This window comes from Hyposmocoma kahamanoa, unplaced genomic scaffold (assembly GCF_003589595.1).
Source record: "Hyposmocoma kahamanoa isolate Upper Pololo Valley unplaced genomic scaffold, ASM358959v1 180, whole genome shotgun sequence".
NCBI classification, from domain to species: Eukaryota; Metazoa; Arthropoda; class Insecta; order Lepidoptera; family Cosmopterigidae; genus Hyposmocoma; species Hyposmocoma kahamanoa.
The window spans coordinates 4,110,642-4,132,060 of NW_020653711.1; the positions used below are offsets into that span (position 1 = coordinate 4,110,642).

General features: G+C 36.4%; 1 protein-coding gene across 1 annotated transcript in view; it reads left to right on the forward strand.

Annotated features, from left to right (window-relative positions):
* Positions 1 to 18,937, forward strand: part of LOC113225974 (potassium channel subfamily K member 18-like) — a 43,056-nt gene extending 24,119 nt beyond the window's left edge. The window contains exons 2-3 of the mRNA XM_026458466.1: positions 16,243 to 16,914; positions 17,053 to 18,937. Of these exons, the coding sequence (XP_026314251.1) occupies positions 16,311 to 16,914; positions 17,053 to 17,849 (1,401 nt within the window). The 5' untranslated portion in view covers positions 16,243 to 16,310 and the 3' untranslated portion in view covers positions 17,850 to 18,937. The remainder of the gene's footprint in view (positions 1 to 16,242; positions 16,915 to 17,052) is intronic.
* Positions 18,938 to 21,419: the final 2,482 nt, after the last annotated feature.

The following is a 21,419-nucleotide window of genomic DNA, read 5'->3' on the forward strand; positions in this document are numbered from 1 at the left end:
GCTTAAATATTCACAAACGTACAAAACTTATAAATGAAAGTTGCAGGTACAGACGACAGCACAAGACATCAAGACACGCCCCTGACACTTCATACAACGTAAGGCCTTGTTCCCACTATGCAGGATCGGCGAATTTGCCGGGTCGGTAAAACTGCCGGAAAGGCTAGTGACTGTACAATTTATATGAAGCTATTTACGTTACGCCGGACCCGTCATTGTTGCCGGAGCGTTTGTCACTGCGGACCGCTGGCTGAACGCCCGGACAGGACGAACTTGCTCAGTCTTGCTCCGGTATCCCTGACCCCCACTCGCCCAACCTGTACTCCCCACGTGTCTTTTTGGTGTTCATCCAAACAGGATGCTGTCATTCGAAAATAATTGAAGAACTTTGACTCGTCATTTCTCAGTTGGCCCATTAATGTTTCAAGTGTTCCAAGTGAAAATCTTTCCCGTAAATTAGGATGTACCCAATGTTTTTTTTTTACTTTATTAAGTCTTCTACGATACCACCACAATTTCGTCGTCTATCGTGCGCAGTGGTCTGAATTTGACTGAGGTGAGGACTTTAGTCTTCGGTTTTCTTTTGAGATTCGGCTTAAAGAGAACACCTAGTCCAAGTGCCGGTTTCCCGGCAAATTCGCCAGCATAGTGGGAACGAGGCCTTAGAAACTTATTTACCTTCTACTACTACGTACAGCAAGGTGCTCTCTGAACACGCGCAAATGTGTGCGTGAAGTGATAGGGTTACTCATCACTTTTTTATACTATTTTATTATATGGTTTAACGTTCACAATGACTTTTTAAGAGCAAACGATTGTGTTTTATATTATTATATAAATAATAATTATGATGATGAATGATTTGTTTACTAAATACTAAAACAACAGTAAATTATACCAGCTAAGTTAAATAAAGTCAAAACAGTTAGCTTTGTTAGCCGGACTGCTATGCCCTCTGCATAGGTCTCCCAGGTTCGATTCTCGGGCCGGGAGAAATATTTATATGGCCTACATGTATTTCTCTCGTAAGTTTGGGTGTAATATGTGGTTGTCTATGTGTGTGTCCATGGCACCCGCGACATAGGATTTCCCTAGTGCGGGGATATGTTGAGTGTGTGTGTTATTATTAAAAAAAAACACACAGAAACATATTATTATATCTAAACAAAAGACCCAATATAATAAATGAATAACACTACTGTATGTTCTTGGATTCGGAGCGGATACGAATCGGATGCAATGCTCTGACGGATGTTGTTCGTAGCACTGGAGGCGATATTTGAACAAAAGTATATAATTTGATATGTTGTTGACTGTGCATGCCGCCACAGGGACTCCAACAGTCGATATCTTAATTGAGAAGCAGTCGTTCTCCCACTAAGCTTTCGCCGCTGACTTTATCCTTTAACGTGCAGAAAATATTAATACCTCTTTAATACCGGCTTTGTAATAATGTAGAGTATATACTTGTGGAAAATCGAGAGAGTAGAAAGCGTTAGATAGTGTTCTCTGCACCGCCATTAGACAGACATCTTACTGCTGAATAAAGTATTCGTTACGGAGGTGGTGCAATTCGAGTTCTTTTCCGTAACCTCTTTTCAGTGTACTTTACACTTCTATCGTGATATAGAAAAATCTTACAAGTTTCCATTCTTATCGTCCCAGCCAGACTGAGAATAGTTTTAACGATTTTTATTGGAATTTGTAAACTTCATACTTTATTTGAATGTGAGCAGATACAGGTTTATTTCACTGCTTGTTTACACTCTGATAACTAGAAATCTGTTTAGTTCGCAGTGTAACCTGAATCTTAACTTATATTTAAACCGCGTATCTAATTTTAATTTATAGTCCGTCTTTGTAATTTTACTATTTTAAATCGCACACCGACTTGAACACCGACACAATTAAAAAATGCCAAAAGTGACAAATAAAAGTGTGCCGGTTGTGTTTTCAAATAAGTAAGCTAGCGATCAAATGTATCATGGTTACCTTTAGACTATTTATTTATTTATATCATGAATATCATGTTTTCCACGCCACCTGATGGCGGCGAGAGATGAGCTGATCTTTGGTAATCAGCAGTGGCACTAAAATGGTTTGCCTATGAACACAAAACAAAAGTATAAAATAGCGAGAATTGTGTGCGAGGAATATGTGTGAGGGATGCGGGCGAGGAATGTGTGCAAAACGGTGTACGAAACTAGAGCTACTGAAAGTATGATACCATCTGACACTGACATAGCGTCACCGCTCACCCGCGCGTGATGAAAACAGTTCATAACGCATCCTCGCACAGCTTTGGTGGAAAACATCCCACCGTTTCACAGCGCCACTACACATCCTCGCACCGTCTCGCTACCTCGCATATCTCTGGTGGAAAGGCCTAATTGTTTCGTGATATTGGATAGAGAACGAGAGTACAGCATACTGTCCAGTATTGCTCGCTTTACAAATAAAACTATTTAGTCTACAGTTAGTTCTCTCTAAGGGACCTGTAATGGGATGATAGTGTCTCAGTCTCATATAGGTAAAAGAATTGTCACTCTATAAATTAAATATAGTGTTGCCATGTTTTTAATTCTTTTCAACAAAAACAGAGAATTTTCTGCACGCTTATCAAAATTCAAAACTTTATGATTTTTGTCTTGTGACACTATTGAAGCAGATGTACGGTATGTAAAATAATTGACTTCTTTAAAAATAAAAAGACCTTATTCTTCAACACTACAATGATTCATGAAAAACTTAAAATAAATGGCTGTATTAAAGAAAAAGTAACAGTCTCAGCAACTTGCTGGTTTGCAGGCTTCATCTTGTATATAGTGTAGAACTATTAGTGAAGTATATTCTTCGCTGTAGACGCCGCAGTATGCAGTTTCCAATTAAATATATAGTTAAGAAAGCACCTAACTCACCGCAATTATACACTATTATATATATAGAAATTCTAGTTAAAATTTTTATACCAAAGTACAAAGTAATATACGCCCTGACCATATATAATATACAGGAAAAAGCCCTGAAAATGCAGCAAAAAGCGTAAAAATCTTTAGTACATATGTAAAATAGAACAGGCAGAGAATGAAATTTAATTGAATATTATTAATTATAATTATATTTTTATTTATGATATGAACCTAGTGATATAAGTTTATTTTTGAAGAAATTAAAATGTACCTTTAATACGAACCGTAAATCATGGCGTACTGTCTCTGCTGCCACAAATTGTATGGCTTTTGTTCAAAGCGATGTCGCGATACGTTTCAGCGACAGCATTACAACTGTTATTTTCCGGTTGGAGCGCTGTTGGAATGCACCTCGTTTTGTAGCTTGTTTATGTAAAATAGACACCCATTGGCCACAATATTACTTGATGTTAAGGCGAAATAGTATCGTGGTATCTTTGACGCGCGTGAGGTAGACGCGGAGAAATTCATAAATGCCGTTTAGATGCGATTCAGTTCACGGTCCAAGAGTTTTTGAACAAATAAAGCAAATCGAGTTCTTAGGTTTTCGCGATTGTTACACATAGGAAATGAAATAATTTTTCGGGATTTAAAACGCGTATATGTTTTTCTAAACAAATCAACGTTTCGGGCGCTTTACAGGTAAATATGTCAAATATTTCAAAAACTAAATTTGATAATTTCGTTCAAGTTTTGGTCAAGTATTTTATAAACTATTTGCATTGGCTAAAGTATTCCTTCTAACAAACCAGTGAATATTAATGGTTCGTAGCCTTCAGCAAGAAAACCTTCGCGAATAAAATCAACACGCGTTCTATTCAATTATACATATGCAGGATGGTAAGCAATTTTCACCCGCCGCAGCATCACATTACGTTCGTAACAATTCGCGTAAGACCTAGTAAAATTTTATTATCAATTTCTGGATTTATGTGCGCAGATCGAGTTGAATCCGATTGTGCACGCAAATACGGTAGAGATGAGACAGCTTTGCATTTATTTTTTTGAGAAATCGATGTTTTTCCTTCGTTAGGATGAACGTTGGTGATAGAGTGAGATAGTGTGGTTTAAAGAGACAGTAGTTTTAGTAGAAATAGAGCTCCTTGTGAAAGACTTCGTCCAGGGAAGTACTGCCACCTTACCTACATATTTCAGCCGCCAAGCCGTAATGTGAGCATTACTACGTTCCGGTTTTGAAAATACAGGCATATGGACTTATCAACTTATGTCTCAGGGTGACGGGCGCAGTGGTAATGCTCCTCAGATCTTTTCGATTCAAAGCTCTGAGTGACACTGCAACTGTTATAATATTATGTATACATAGTATTGTGGATAGGCGTGACGCTTACTACCAGGCGCTTACATAAAAGTGACAAAATATATGAAATTAAAATAAAGTGTGAACTTAATTGCTAACCAAGCAATATTTTCAGGTTAGTTTTCTTTACCCAATTTCGGTGGCAATTTTTATTATTTACGTATTCGAGTATATTGTCGTGAAATATTAAATAATATTCCAGGATACTACACTCGAATGTTAGGTAATACTTCGTGACAATATTACGGACAGTTAAAAAAATTGCCACCGAAATTAGGTAGGGAAAATTAACCTGAAAATTATCCCAATACGCATCAAATGTTGCAGTTAGATTATTAATATAGCCTACCTTCACTTCACATTACTCTTTTTTTTGTCTATTTCCTCTCTTTACTCTCACTAAGTACACATTTCTAGGCCTTATTTATTTTCTATATTTTTGTTATTTGTAAAATAAGGTGTAAATATTTTTATTGTGGACATGTTATATAATGTAAAGAATTGCATGACAAAACAGAAGGTTGTTGGTGAATGACGGGTATACCGGATATACGTCAGTCCTCCGACCCAATTCCTTAAGTCAGCAACACAGCACCAGAGAGTACCCAGAATATGATCTAAGTGGCGAACCCACAATTCATGATCCATTATTAATTACAATTTTCGATCGTAGTAGCCAAAATTCTTCTCCTTATTAATTTTTCAGTAATTATTTTGAGTTGCAGTTACCGTTTTTGAAGGGAATGCGATTGGTTTTGCAGAGCCATCTGATAATGCTGTCGATGAAGGATTTATGCCTAGAGGCTTGGATTGATCAAAGTGCATAAGTATATTATATAAGTTATATCGTATATTCACATTTCGGTCCAATTAAATTAATTTTTTGTTTTCAGTATTTGGTGGATGATCTGCGTTATAAACCGTCTTATTCGTGTCTTTATTCTTATGCAAGTCATCTTTATCTAGCGTTAATACTTTCATGGAAAAATTGATACTTTACGTTTTATTATTTGAACTTTACATAATAATGTTATCAATTTGACACCTTTTAGTCTCTTTAAGAGCTCGTCCATAAATTTTTGCCACAGACACGGTGAAACCTTTCCACCAAAAATTACGCGGTTGACTTTATAAAACCTCTGTGGACTAAGTGTTTATAACAGAGTGCTGTTTTCTTTCATCTGCATATTTTAATAGGCTTAAGTGATATCTAAGGTACAAAAAAGTGAGCTTACTGCCATTTCTTACAAGATCACTGCATTTATCAGTGTACATTTCGTCTTTAATAGCTTTATTTATTGTAATTTTGTAGCCTGCAAATAGTTTTACATTGCCGTTTGGTTTTACAAAATGGCGACGAGGGTGCCCCAATCTGATTGACTACACCTGTTTCACATAGAACTTTTATTTCTTGGTCTACTGTCTTATGGGATTCTTCGTAACTTCATGTAGACAGTCTGTTATCTTTTAGGGTTCGATGACCTCGAAAGTTAAGACTTTTCCCAAATTCAGACAAAAACTCTTGACGCATATTCTTTGAATAATTGTTCCAGTTTAGGAGTCTGTTTGGTTGACTGTACTGTTCTAATGTCTGGTATTTCTTAATTGTTTAATAATTTTTTTGCTTTCTACAGAATGATAGCGTCAACGTCTTTGTTGATAATGTACAAATTTGCCGTGGAATTGTTGGTTCTTGTATATTCATAAGTGGCTTATTGTACGTTTCATAATCTTGCCAGTATAATTTCATTGCTTCCAGACAGTATTGAAGATTATTTAGATATAGATTCTTAGATAGTTTCAAGGTTCCGAAAATAGGGTTCATTATAATTCTAAGGGTCGTAGCTTGTGAGGTATTTTGCATCCTTTTTAACTTCAGCAGATTGCTGTGTAGAATTCGTCCTGTATTTTATTTCCTCAGTGATGTTATCGTTGTCCGTTTCTTCTTCTATATTGTTAAGTATTTCTTTCAATTGTACAGTCAAGTGCACACCAAGCTTGACACTTTGTACTTTGGACTGTTTTTATCGTAAGCGGCATAGAGTTGGAATTAAGTATTAAGTGTCAAGCTTGACGTGCTCTTAACCCTGTACATTAATTTCCATGCATGTAAGCGTTATTCTTTTTCTTTATAACCCTTTCCGGCCGAGGATTCATTTTTCTTGAAATTAAGTGAAAATGCCGATTAGTTGTGCACTTTTGCTTCATATACTCGGAGGAAAATATTTAAAAAAATCCTGTAAACATTGATCATCGTTAAAATTGACTGCACGATCGTGCGGTTCAGGAACTACATGCAAAGCGCACGATTGTGCAAATTCATTTTGAAAATGGTATATGTCAATAAAACACATTTTTTACGAGATCGGTTTTGCACCTTTAATAAAATAATAATCAGCCTTGCGTTTCTTATTAATAATTAACACATTTCGTATAGGAATCAAAGCAAATTCTTATATAACTAAAAAAATATAAAACTTAAAACAATAACAAACAATTTTTACTTCTTATGATAAAAAAAACAGCTTCTGGTCACATGAGATGCATAGGCACACATTGCATTAGATGCAACGTGTCTTAGTACGTCTGCAGCAGTTTCATATTGGCAAGCCCTTGGAGAATTCATGTCATAAAATATAGGTAAATGATCATAACCATCATACCTCAGGGATACAGACGGCCTGACAGACTTTGCATATTTCCTTGGAACTGGCATTTCACCATCTGAGGCATCACCTGCTTCTTCACATTGCCTCTTTTCTGGTACGTTAATTAGTACTTCGTGGATTTCCATACGAAAATCAAGTAAATCTAGTATCTTGCAACGGGATACTTCTTAGCCTCGCAATCAATTTTGTAAGCTCTCCGTGCATTAACTATTGCTAAATCGAAAAAGTGGATCAATACTATGAGGGTCCATTGTTTAAAACCTATAAGTTTTTTCTATTTGATTGTCTCTTAATACACGACCTAAAAACATTCGTTAGAAATTAAAATATGCCAACAAAAACAACGAAAGATGTAATTATTGCATAATATACTGATTTCGTGAAGTGGCCGAATACGCACAATCGTGCAACGTTTTTAACGAGATAAGTTATTGAAATAATATTGAGGTTATTGATTACATTTCTACTCATTTATCATAGTTGACTCATTACTTTTATAAATTAACCATTAATTCACTACTCAATTAACAAAAAGTTAAAAAAATATGCACTTACGTATGACGCCGCTGCCACCAAAAAACGCCGCCATTCTGGACACTACCGTAAGGTCGACCGACGGAACAACCCCACCCGCCGCACTATATGCGCGCTGCGCTGGAGTGTGCACGATCTATCGGTATCGTCCTCGTTTCGAAAAGTTGATTTTCGCGCGCTCAGATTTTTTTCAAAATTAGTAGCACGATCGAGTCGGCCGGAAAGGGTTAAGAAAATGTTGAATTTTCTTCATCAAGTACATTTCAACATGCTTCGTGCGTGTCTATCTTTATTTTATTCTATTGATAGAGAAGACGAATGTTAAAATGTATATGTAAAATAAATAGAGTTTATTTAATAAATAAAAAGGATTCCTAAGTGAAAGGTACACGACAATTTTACTTAAGATACAATCACAAAGGCGATGATTACAGTAATGCAGTAATGAGACATCAGTCTATCTTAAGAGCGTCTACTTTTACAGTCATAAGCGTAACCGGGTATATAGGCTAACGATTATAGATGATTTTGATCCATGATAAGTACAAGAAGATAAAGAAAAATCAAATGTTTATCAAAACACGGCCAATTTTACACTCCTTGGCAAAAAACGGGCATCTATAAATCTTTCAAGTACTTTAATTATTAGTATAAGGAAATGATATATAAATGAAATGGTGATGGTGGCGAGAATTTTAATGATTTTTTAGTTCCTATCATTGATATAGTGTTCATTATGTTCTAGAGCACTATTTATCAATGTTTTTTACTAAATCGAAAGATTTCTACTTAGTGTTTTTCGTTTGTGTTGTCTGAATGGCCAAGGAACTAAATTATCGATTACAAACTCGATTTTTACAAACCGCATCTCTAGTGGAGGGAAATGAAATAAGTCATTTGAATTGGAATAGAGATTTCAATGGACGAACATTAGGCGCTGGGGAGGCCCGGGTAATATTGGATTATATCACTGATTTATGCAAAATCTTTATCGGTGGCGACACCTGAAATTGGATTTCGGTATTGTCACATTACTTTTGTGAAAATGGCCGGAATGTGGATGGATTTTTCGATCTTCCCACTCGTAATGTAACAGGTGGGTATATGGGGAGAATTATGGGAGTCTGATAGGTTTTCCAAATGGAAGATTCGAATTATTTTACTTTTGATACGGTACCTCATTTAGCTTCTATCCCAATCAATGTTTCCCTGCTTACATAAATCGTTCCCTTGGTATAATAAAACCATATGTGATAATTTCATTGAACATATAGAGCTCCTTGTGAAAGAGTTCGTCCAGGAAAGTACTGCCACATTACCGGCTTTTCCCGCCAAACAACTTTCGTTTGGAATAGTAAGGGTGCTGGTGAAATTACAGACACACGGGACTTGTTAATTTAAGTTGCAGAAGACATGCCTGTGGAGGCAGTTGCAGTGGTGCAACTGCTATCGACATGCGTGTCGTTTAACACCAGGCGCACGCCTTGTTCTTGTCATCATTAAGTATCATAAAAAATACGTTAAAAGTGTTTTTAATCACATGAAAGTTTTTAAAAATAATACGAATTATTTGAAACACATGCATTTTATAGCTCTCCTATTTAAACATAAAAACATCTCTTTCACGAGGAGCTCTGCTGCTACTTGAAGTTAGTCTTGAAGGTTAGTGTGGGAATACTCCCAGACCAACCATACGAGGGATAAGAGGAATAATGGATTTAATGCGCACACGACGAATTACACAATAAATAAAGTTTACTGAAGTTAATTGGCTGTATATTTTGAATTCTAATACAAGTAAGAGTTCTACGAAATTCTTGCGCCACTGTAGAGCTTTCTGGGGTTCGTAAATCGTGAGCCACGTTAAACCAATAACTTCAAAACAGAACCGCAACTCACCAAAGCATTTCAAGATCTGAAGTAACAAATCGAATTACGACTGTCGCCCACTAGAAGTTTGTTACTGAATGTTCACGAATTCCGATAGCAACGACAATAGACCGTAGCGTTCCATTCACTTAAGAGCAGCTACCATATATTCGTGCCAAGTTACTTATGCAGTTGATACTGGCTCTTCTATCGAACAAAACGTTGATTAGGAATTTATCCATTCGCAAGGATGAACTGGTTGTATCGTTCTGTGTAGGTTGTAGTATCATTTATAATCGTAGCTGGTTAATTTGAAACTATTGTGGTTTCGTGATCGCTTTACTACTATACTATAGAGCGGGAATGACTGAGCAAATCATACCGCAATCGATTAACTCGGGGTCCTCTTCATTATTTTATCGAATAAATGTAATCGAAACCGCTAATAAATATTAATCCCGAAGCTAATGTAGCGCATTAAATTTGGTGAGATAGAGTTCAAGTTCGATAATAATTTATTTTAGTTACCATCGTTACTTACTTGATATATAATAATAATCATCAATCTATTTATACGTCCTATTGTTGGGCACGGGTCTCCTCTCAGGCGAGGGTTTTAGGTCATTGTCCACCACAATGGCCAAATGCAGGTTGGGCCTTCTTCACTTCACATGTTTTCCGAGAGTTGTGAACCTTCTTCGACGTGCATGCAGATTTCTTTACGATGTTTTTCATCACCAAAAAGCTCATGGCAAATCTCGAGCTCTTTGTGAAAGAGTACGTTCAAGGAAGTACTGTCACCATACTCATTTCTGACATCAAGCAATAATGTTCACATTACTGCGCGTGTTCACGTTACCGTTTTGAAGGACACAAGGGTGCTGGTGAAATTAGAGAAACAAGAGACTTGTCTACTTATGTCTCAAGTGTGATAGGCGCAGTACCAGTGTCTGATCTGATATTTGTCATTTAAAGTTCTGAGCGGCCATGCAACTGTTCTGGACAGACGTTACTACCAGGCGCATGTCTTGTTAATTTCGTCACTTGGTATCATTAAAACAAGTCGTAAAGATGAAAAAAATTCAACGATTTTTTTCTTTGTCATATTACTTTGAGTAGATATATTTGTTGAAGTTTATGTGTAAAGAAGTAATTAGTGGAATAGATATTTTTTATCACATAGCCATGATAATAGTTTACGTTTAAATAGAAGATTATAAATATTTTCGTGATTGCTACACATTGAATATGAAACAATTTTTCAGGTCCCATGGACAATAATTATAAAGAGCCCGTAACGTTGGTTTGTTTGAAAAAAACGTAATACGCGATTTGGATACGAAAATATATTTTCATTTTTGATTATTATAATCATTTAATAGGTTGCAAGTATTATACATAGTGTTTTTTTAACTGGGCTTGTATGGTGCAGTCGGACAACTCACCTTTGACCAAAAAATTCCGTACACCAAAATTATTTTCCCAAAAAACAACTTAATGGTTCCTGAGACAGGTTCCCTGTATCTTCTATGAGTTCGGATTTCCCCATATTTAAGAAAATAAATTTTGTGACTTTTTGTTTCGTTAACCGTTTAAAATCGTGAATCGTAAATCGTGTTCTGTCGTTTCTTTCGGGATAAAAAGTAAAAAAAAATCGCAGCATGTCTGAGACTCCGGGGCGCCCGATGAACTTCCTATACACATTTGCGGCGAAGATCGCCCAGTTCTCCATGAAATATTATGTAACGAATCAATGGATTTTGAAGTATTAGATGGTCGGCATTGCTGTGTCTGTACCCTTCTTCTACAAGATCCATAAGCTCCCTTACCTCCCATGAGAACGTTAGCAAATGGGCAGAGATCAGAAGGAAGGAGGCGGCGGAACATCACTAGGCTAGAATCAAACCACTTATTTATGTACATCTAAATGATTAATATGATGCATCTATGTTGTAAGAGCAAATAAATCAATAAAAATATCCCTTGTCCCTATCCACCCCTAACTATTTTCCACTTTAAATAATATAAAAGTACCTACTAAGAAAATATTGGGGGGTTCTTTTCGCGAAGTAACGTAGCTTTGTTATAAAACTGCTGGAAAATATTTCTTAAAACCACTAAACGCACTATAAAAGCTTCCAGAGAATGTTGTAATAACATTCATAACATTAGAAGTGCCAGAAGCTCAAAACAGTCGAACAAATAGGATATTACACTGCAGCAAGCCGTGAGCGTAATATTTTGGGCTTTCTATAGTGAAATGTTTTAAATGACCTAAGGCTATATATTAGCTTATGTGATAGTCTCGTTAGGGTATATAGCTTACGCTCCCTCATATTATGTTCTTTGTTTAGTAAGGTGGTTGGGATGATATGTACTTAGCGACGTATAGTGAAGATAGGTAGCAGTAGTAGTAGAGCTCCTTGTGAATAAGTTCGACCAGGGATGTACTGCCTTACCTATTTCTGCCGCCTCATATGAGACTTGTCAACTTACGTCTCAGGATCAAATCTTTGCGATTTAAAGCTCTGAGTGGCACTGCAACTGTTAGGGCGTGTAGCTTACTACCAGGCGCATGACTTGTTCAGCCCGTTACTTGATGTAAACTCGTGAAAAAAAATCTCCTTTTTATTCACCATGGAACAGATACATTGCCTGATTTCCCGCTACGTCATACAGGTCGCAAAATATCACCAGAGGTGGTATTACAATACGATTTGGAAGACAATAATTGACCAACTCTTAATTTGAATCGCTCACAGTTGTATAATAAGAATTTATTTTTCTTTCTGTTGGATCTTTGTATTAATAACAATACCGAACTAGTGCATTTTTTCAATTATCCCTTAGCGCTTGTTTATCGTGGTGCATATTTATTATTTATATTTTTTATAACAAAGTTCAATAGTGGATGATTTTTACGAGTAATAAAAATGGAAATAAATTAATTTGCTATTGCGCGTCCCCAGTGTAGGTTAAATTGTGCAAAATAGCTGCGCTTGTATTGAATATTTTTTCAGGCGGTGTATTTTTCCACTCTCCTTCGGCATACAATTCAGGGTTATTTTTAAAATACTAAATACCTCACAGAACTATATTACTAAAATCATAAACAACAACATTATAAATTTACAAAAAAATAAAGATTTCACTTTTTGTTCACACTTTATTGATCTGTATTTGGTAGAATAAGTTCAAACGTGCAAGCTTTCTTTTGTGAGGACTCCCACCCCCGTCCTGCATAGAGTTGTTACCGTTTAGAGCGATCTATTTAAATCTATTTATTTTTGTATGAAAGTAAAGTCTGATGAATTATTAAAAGTCATGGAGCAAAAGCTGTTGTTTATGATGTTAGTAATATAGTCCTGTAAGGTTGTTAGTATTTTAAAATTAATCCTGTATATAACACCACAAAAACAAACCCGACACGTGTTTCGCCTCTCTACGAGCTATCCTCAAGGATTGTTGATTGTTAATGCTCGGCCGAAAGAATGTACTCGTCCAGAATGTTGCTAATATTTATAACACACTACCCCCACTATTACCATCGTTATAATTTTAAAATACCCGCAATAAAGGTGATGACGCAGCATTCAATGTTCATTGCTGTATTTAATTATTTACGCCTGTTCTAAAATTATATTACTCGTAAAATAATGAATATGTATATAATAATATAAGTCTGCAGTACACTGTTGTTATTTATTTATTTATTATAGTTTCAAGTGGTAACAAACACTGCTCATTTTCCTTTTATTTAGTCGAATATTTCCCAAGTACCGTCACTAGACTCGCACCTTGTAAACCAAAGAGACAGACTGACCGATGCGATGAGGACAGCTTCACATAGGTGGACAAGGGAAAGAAGAAGCCAACCAGCTATACAGCACAATACCGACAGGATTGAACTTTGTGCTGCGTTTGGCCATACCGACGACGCTGCTGTACCTGTCGCGACTGTATTACTCCACGAAGTCTGAGGAGATAGTGAAGTACATCAGGCTAAAAGTTAAACACATCCTGAGGGTCGACCGGTTAGAGTCCCGCCACAACATAAATTTTAATTCTTTTGTGTTGAGAGTACCGCCCGATTATCTATCGACCTTCATGAAAGGAGTTTGGCCGAAGGATGTTGTCTACCGGCGATTCCGAGATCGGTTGCCAGACACCATATTGCGCCACACATCGCCTACAAATGCAATTCGTGTAAATTAGTTATTTGTTTTTTATATTAGATTTGTATGTTACATGTATTTTAGTAATTTAGGTTATATATTTTATGGGTCATAGCTGCCTGTTTTAAATAAATAAATAATATAGAATTTCTAAAAGGGTGATCACGGATGGTTCTTCTCAGTGCTTTTATTACCAAGTCTCTCCGTGCTTCTATTTTCTCTCGTCTTTATATTAATGAACTACAATTCTATTTTCTAGTATAGTCTTAATTTAGTGCAATTGTCCTTTATACTCCTGCACGTATCACGAATTGTAGAGAATGTTTCGTTTCACGTTGCAAACGTGGTTCAGCTACATTAGTACCGATATAGATAATTTTAAAATAAAGGTTAGGATCATTTTTGTTCTATAAATGATATTTAGAAAAGATATCAAAAATAAAAAGCGTTTGCGATAATTTACGAAAATTTTACCGAAAGGTGACAAGATTGTAGTTGTTAAATAGGTAATAAGGCCAGCACTGTTGTATGTTAGATGCCATTATAAAAAATACACAATAAAAAATATGTCTCAATTTGTCACGAGTTGTTGAACAGGTTCTTCGATTAAATTAGTAAAATATTAAATAAATATATAAATTAGTAAATTAGTAAATGTATGCTTATATTGGAAAGGCCTCTCAATTTCCCTAGCTTAAAACTGAGAAATAACAAAACGTTTGGGTAAGGCACATGAGACTTGTCAACTCAGGGCACAGGGTGACAGGCGCAGTGGCAGTGTCCCTCAAATTTTTGCGTTTTAAACATCCGAATGGATTTGCAATTAATAAGGATAGACGTGGTGATATGGTGTGACGGGCCGTGACCTCGACCTTTTTAAATCATTTTTGAGTGGGAGGGTACAGAGGATCGATATCAACAGTACGAGCTCATCAGGGTCTGTAATTAGAATGGGTGTCCCTGAAGGTTCAATTCTAGGACTGTTTTTGTTTTTTGTTTATAGTAATTCTTTACCTTGTGGAGGGTATAGAACAAGAGATAGTATTGTTTTGCTTTTGATACTTTTTTATTATTTAAAGTTAAAATGCACCAATGTTCCTATGACGATGTGTACAATGCTATATCTACTTAAAGTAGTAAATTGGTTTACAGTTAATAACGTGCCCTTTACTTGTATTTCTAGGTATAATTTTAGATGCTAAATTGCAATGGGGTCCACATTATCAAAACGGCACAGCTCTGCAGTGTACGCGATTAAAAATATTCGAAAACTTTCAGACGTAGAAACAGCTAAATTGGTTTACTTCAGCTACATTCACTGTTTAATGACATATGGCATTTTGCTTTGGGGTAATGCCGCCGATATTAATAGCATCTTTGTCCTGCAGAAACGTGCGGTTAGGGCAATTTACAATCTAGGCCACAGAGTGTCTTTGAGAGATAAGGTTAAAGAGATTAACATTCTTACACTAACGTCACAGTACATTTATGAAAATGTTATTTATGTTAAGAAAAATATTAATTTTTTTCTGAAAAATAGTGACAGACACAATATTAATACGAGGAATAATAATAAAATAGCCGTTCTAGACAGTCGTCTTCATAAAGTCTCAAATTCATTTAAGGGGCAATGTATACAGTTCTATAATAAGATTCCGATTGATTTTCAAAATTTGCTATTTTCGAGGTTTTAAACTATACCTAAAGTAAACTATAACTAAAGGTTATCATACAGCTTCTGCGTACTTGGATGACAAAAACCCGACGTAGTGACCCATTTAGCTCTTGTCCGGGTAGTCTAGATCTAAGATGTTTAAACTAAATACTGTAATGATAAATGTATTACGATGGAGCAGCAGAATTTAGTTAGTATGACGATTTCAAGAGTAATTTGCTTACCTATGACATAAATATTATTTGACTTTGACGTAGACTTTTACTTTGCATGTCGCTTAACACCAGGCGCTCGACTCGTTAGTCCCGTCACTTGCTATAATAAAAAAAAAATAGTATAGCAATGCAATTTACATGGATTTTGAGTATGCGAACGCCGAAAATTCGAGTCATAAAATAACGATAGTCTATAAAATTACGCAAGCAATAATTTGACCCAAAAACTCTTATATTGGCGCTATTTTCTTAAGAATTTATGGTATGCTAATATAAGCGTTATCTCTTTTCTAAATTTCTTTCCCTTCTCGTAGGCCCGCCTTTTACTAGTCAACCCACTTTATTTTGCTTTGGCTTGCTCAATTCGGAATAAATAAAAGGCTACAGAAATTCAACTATTTTCGACATTGCATCTTCGATATGTTAAGTTTTGAGCATGTTAAGGGTCCTTTGGAAGAGGTATTTTTTGTTCTAAGCAAATTTTGGGACATTGCAACAGTTTATATTTCAGTTTTGTCAAATTGGACGCTTATAGAAGCGCTGTAGTGGGGCCACTTTGGCACAGCAGACACGCTACTACTAATTTCATATAACATTTAAAAGCGCATCTGCAGCGCCACTGTCGTAGCACACGCGCGTCACTATTGCAGTCACAATTAGTTAACTAATAAGTACTGAAGCGCTACAGATGCGCGGTGATAAAGGTGTGATAAAGGTGTTGACCTTAGGTAGTCTTAGTAGTTTTTTTACAAAACTTGCACTTGTGTAACAGTTTTATAAGTTACGTTTATTAACACATTTTATTCTTTCTGTTACAGATGTTCTACAACTACAGCTCTACTTCTGAGGACTTAACAACCATGAGGTGGCATTCGTGAAAACGAACATGGATAAGAATAAGAAGAAGAATCACGTCAACGGGAAATATAAGAAAAATGGTAAATCTGACAACTACAGAGTCGATGACGATGTTCTTACGACTTGTTGCCTTTGCGTCAAGACCAAAAAGACTAAGAAGAACAATTTAGTAGCTGGCTGTATCACCAACCTTGGTATATTTGTCCTCCTTCTAGCTTACACTTTACTTGGAGCGTTTATTTTTCTTGCCATCGAAGGAACAGCAGCGAAAGTCCATCAGAAAACACTTGCCACAACATCTTATCAGGCAGAAAACCAGAAGACTGTCCAAACACCTAAGCTTAATGGGAGTATCGCGCAGGCAAGTGCTGAATTAAGATCTCAGACAGTTGAAAGTATTTGGGAGATCACTGTATCTTTGAACATTTTATATAAAGAGAACTGGACTAGATTAGCAGCTCAGGAGATAGCGCGGTTCCAAGAGAAGTTGGTGGCTCGAGTGGCAGCGGATGTTTCAGCTCAATATGGAGGAGCGAGGGCTTTGGAATCTGCGCCAGCATTGGTCATCGACGATTATGAGTGGAACTTTGCGAAGGCTTTTCTTTATTCTCTGACAGTTCTTACTACTATAGGTATGTACGATGTTTGAAAAAAAAAATACAAAGGAAAGTTTTGTTATCCACTATCCAATTTTCTATTTATTGTTGAAAGTAAAGTATAAACATGATTGAGGGATTAAAATTATTAATAAAAATATTGTTTATTGACAGGATATGGAAGCGTGGCTCCAAAAACTGCACTCGGGAAAGCTGTTACTATTGGATATGCTGTTATAGGTATACCACTAACCCTACTCTATTTATCAGTTGTTGGAGCTCTGCTATCAAGATTGGCTCGAAGCGTTTTCAGCAGAGCACTATGTTGCTGCCTATGCACAAAATGTGGATTCTGTTGTCTTGATGAACGAACATTGGCCAGCAAAGAACGAAAGGAAAAAGTCAGAAGGCAAGAAGAATATACTCGGAGTCAAACACTGCACCTTCAAGAGCCATATTACGTAAGATCACCATCTGGAACAATTATCTCCGCGTCACAAGCACACAGCGTCAGCTCCAATTCCATAAAAGAAAAACCTCAAGGTCTTGGTTTTCTGAGAGACTGTGATTCCACAAGTTGCACTGATACAGATTCTAAGGTCTCCTTACGTGGATTTTCCATTCTGGCCCCAGTTTCCCTATGCCTTGTCGCAATATTTTCTTACATATTCTTCGGCGCTCTGATTCTGTATCAGCTTGAAGGATGGAGTCCAATCGATGGGGTTTATTTCTGCTTTATGAGCCTCAGTACAATTGGTTTTGGGCATTTAGCTCCAGGAGCTACACAAAAGAATGGAGCGTCTACTGGTACTGTATGGTTCTGCTCGATTTACATCATGACTGGCTTGGCTTTGACGGCAATGTGCTTCAACGTTTTGCATGATGAAATTGTTCACCGTTTGAGGCACCATGAAAAAGTCTTGAAGGCGAATCAGAAAGTTCTGACTCCGGAATTCTTGCGCAGATCTTGACGAGACGAAGGTAATTTATCTGAAGAAACGACGGTGTCAGAAGGGGAGTCGTTACCTGAAGTCTTGCATCATATTTCATCAAGATTTATAGGAGGAGCTGTAAGAAGATCTGTTCATACCTTTAAAGAAGAGAATGAACCAGGTAGAACGACTCTTACGTAAATTATGCTATTTCGTGTTGAGTGTTTTTTGGAGAAATCTGAAATTTTTTATGTTATCTTCGAGTCAAAGTTTGTATGCCAATTTTTTGTAGATTTTTGATACGGCAACGTTTTAAGCTATGTTTTACACCCGGAGTAGAAGGTAATATAGTTGTCACACTCTAACCTATATTATTTTCATTATTTATAATGTTTCGTTTGAATGTATTGTATTTAGCCAATTTTTTTAATAAGTGTAGATATCTTAGAGGTACTAATTGAAATTAATTTCGTACTTGCTTTACAAAAGTAACAAACTTGTACGTCATTTATTGAAGTGTAGTCTACAAGCAGGTACTCCTTTGTCACCGTTATGCTGTTCTTGTTAAATCGATTCTTGAATGCTGTCATGCTGCTATTCTTCAAAATGCAAGATCGTTGAGCTGTATTCGTTTTTCCGTTTCTATCATACGACTCTCTGTCAGAATATATGAATGTCAAAAAATCAGTTTGTAGATGGACCGTGAGCAGGCTCAAAAGTGTTAACAATTATGTACCAGTTAAGTGAAAAATGACTGACCACATTTTATTTGTAGGATATAATTACTAAACATTCTTAGAATAGTAAATAACCTTTTATTAACGCGTTAAACTACACCTTAGCCAGTTTTCAAAAGCGCATTTGCTATTTAAATTCAGGTAATGTAAAGAAAACACATTTTATACTAAATTTTTGATAAATAGACTTGTGTTAATTGTTTTAATATATTTTTTTAGATAGATGTTTTTATTATTGTTGATTCATAAAGCAAATATTGTACTGGCTTATTGTTTTATTCAAGTTGCATACTTACGTAAAGTACTTTGCCACTGAAGTTTATAAGTCGAAAATCTGAAACCTAGATCAATGAATATTCTTATATATTTTACAGGAAATAAAGATTCAACTAACGAAAAAGCAGATTTTAATTTCTTTGGAAAAAAATGTTTGTAATTTTTTGTTTGTGTGCGCTTTGATGTACATGTTGTTTATTTAAGGCCTATTCAGATAAAAGCGATATATAGAAGAGTGAAGAGTGTGTGTAGCGAAAAATACCCCTCTGAGTATTCTAAAGTTTGGCGGCTAAAGCGAAATCGAAATACCGCACCATACCGCCCAGGCCGACGGTCAGTTAGTGACGATTAGTTGACATAATAGAATGACTGATTTGCGATTATGACATCGAAACACCGAAATGTCAAATTTCTTATTCATTGGTCTTATTCATTGATGGCACAGAAGTGATCATCTAGTCGGGCTAAAATCAAGAAAGTTTCGCCACCCATAGCGATTGCGATATCCACTTAGGTGTGAACAGGTCTTAAAGGCCGTTTCAGATATACGCGATATTCGCTACCGCTGTGGGTGGCGAAATCCGAGTGGGTATGCGATATTCCTTATGTTCAAGCTACGCGGAATTGTTACCGCTATGGGTAGCGAAATCCATTGTTTATTATTGTGTCAACTAATCGTTACTACCTGGCGGGCTCTGCTGAGGGGTGAATTTAATAGCTTCAGAAATATAGGAAACATACCACGTACCTGGGCGGTGTGGCGCGGTATCCCGGGTTCGCTCTAGCCGCGGAACTTCATATAAATACCCGACGGATACTGTGCAGTATTTTTCGATGCCCACACCGGTGGCGAGTATCGCTTATATCTGAACAGGCCTTTAAGCATCTTGAATCTAAATAGTAAAAATATCTGTACAAAACATTGTTAAGTGAATAATTGAAAAAGTAAATGCCAAATTACTATAATATATACTTAATTATCGAGTTTAACAATACGATTTACCCCTTTATGAAAAAGTTGTGTAACGACTATCAATTGCTATCTAATAAACCGGTTGTCTAGTCATTGGATAATCATAGACAATCGTTAATCTACTTTATTGTTTATTAAATAATATTAGCAACAACCAATTAAATAATTACAATGTAAATTGTAACTTGGTTGGTATACCAATCAACCTGTCCTAGAAATATTTTAGGACGAGTGAATAGTAAATTTAGGAAATTTGAAGTGTGAATATAGTTTTAAATATATATGGGATTGTACGAAAAACGACATCTTAAAGATAGATGAATAAAAACTTTAAACAATATAAAAATGTTCTTATTCCGAGATTTTTCTTTTATTTTGTTTATGATACCAAGTGCGACAATATTGCGACACGATTGTCCATAACAATTACAATGCCGCACAGAGCTTTAAATTTAATCTAAGGGCATTTACTTAATAGGTACTACGTACGATACACGCAAAATAGGCGACTCGACGTCGAGTTGCGGAAACTAGCCCGTTGCACCAAGTACCAAGTAGATACTACGTAACAGATAAATAAATAACACACACACTCATAGCCCCGCACTAGGGAAACCCTGTATCGCTGGTGCCATGAACACACATAGGTAGACAACCACAAATTACATCCAAACTCACGACAGAAACAAACGGAGGCCATACAAATATTTCTCCCGACCCGGGTATCAAACCCAAAACCTCTGCGTGGTAGTTCAGTATGATAACCGTTCGGTCACTGAGGCAATTACATCACTTTCATACAAAATCGAAAATACCTACGCTATAATAGCTTACTAAATCTGACTAATGACAGGTGCTCAATACGAGAAAAAAGGAACCTGAACACGCGCTTAGATAGGTGAAAATAGCATTGTCCGCCGTGTGTACTCCGGGTTGTACTGTAAATAAAACACTTCTGAGCGCTTGCACTGTCGCTGATATACTCAGCGGTAGGCATTTGTCGCGTAACCTCAAACAAGTGACAGACTAAGGGTACAGCCACTGCGACCGTCAGTCACTCTACAAGTTGAAAAGTCCCATGTACACATGCACCTATAATTTCAACAGCACCCTTACCCTTTAAAACCGAATTGCAGTAAGCCTCACATTATTAACACAGTATATGATGGCACTGTCAGTTTTTTGGAGGCTATAAAGGTTTTGCCGTTAGCGGCAGAAAAAGTAAGGTGGCAGTACGTCTCTGGGCCGAACTCTTCCACAGGGAACTCTATTGCTACTAAATTGTATATCTATATCAGGCTACAACAGTCCTGAGCCAATTTTTTTTCTTAGTAAGGGGGATATCATAACCATAACTTTTTATGGAGCATTATACGACTATATTTGCACTATCTTACAAATATAATTTATCAAACACCAGGTAAACTAAAAGCAAAACAGAGTCTATAACAACGCAAACATTATATGATGATACCCTGTGTCGCAGGTGTCACGGGCGCAGACATAGACTACCACAAATTACACCCAAACCCATGAGCAAAATAAATGTAGACCGTACAAATATTTCTCCTGGCCCAGGAATCGAACGTGGAACTGTATGATACCGTTCGGCCACAGAGGCAG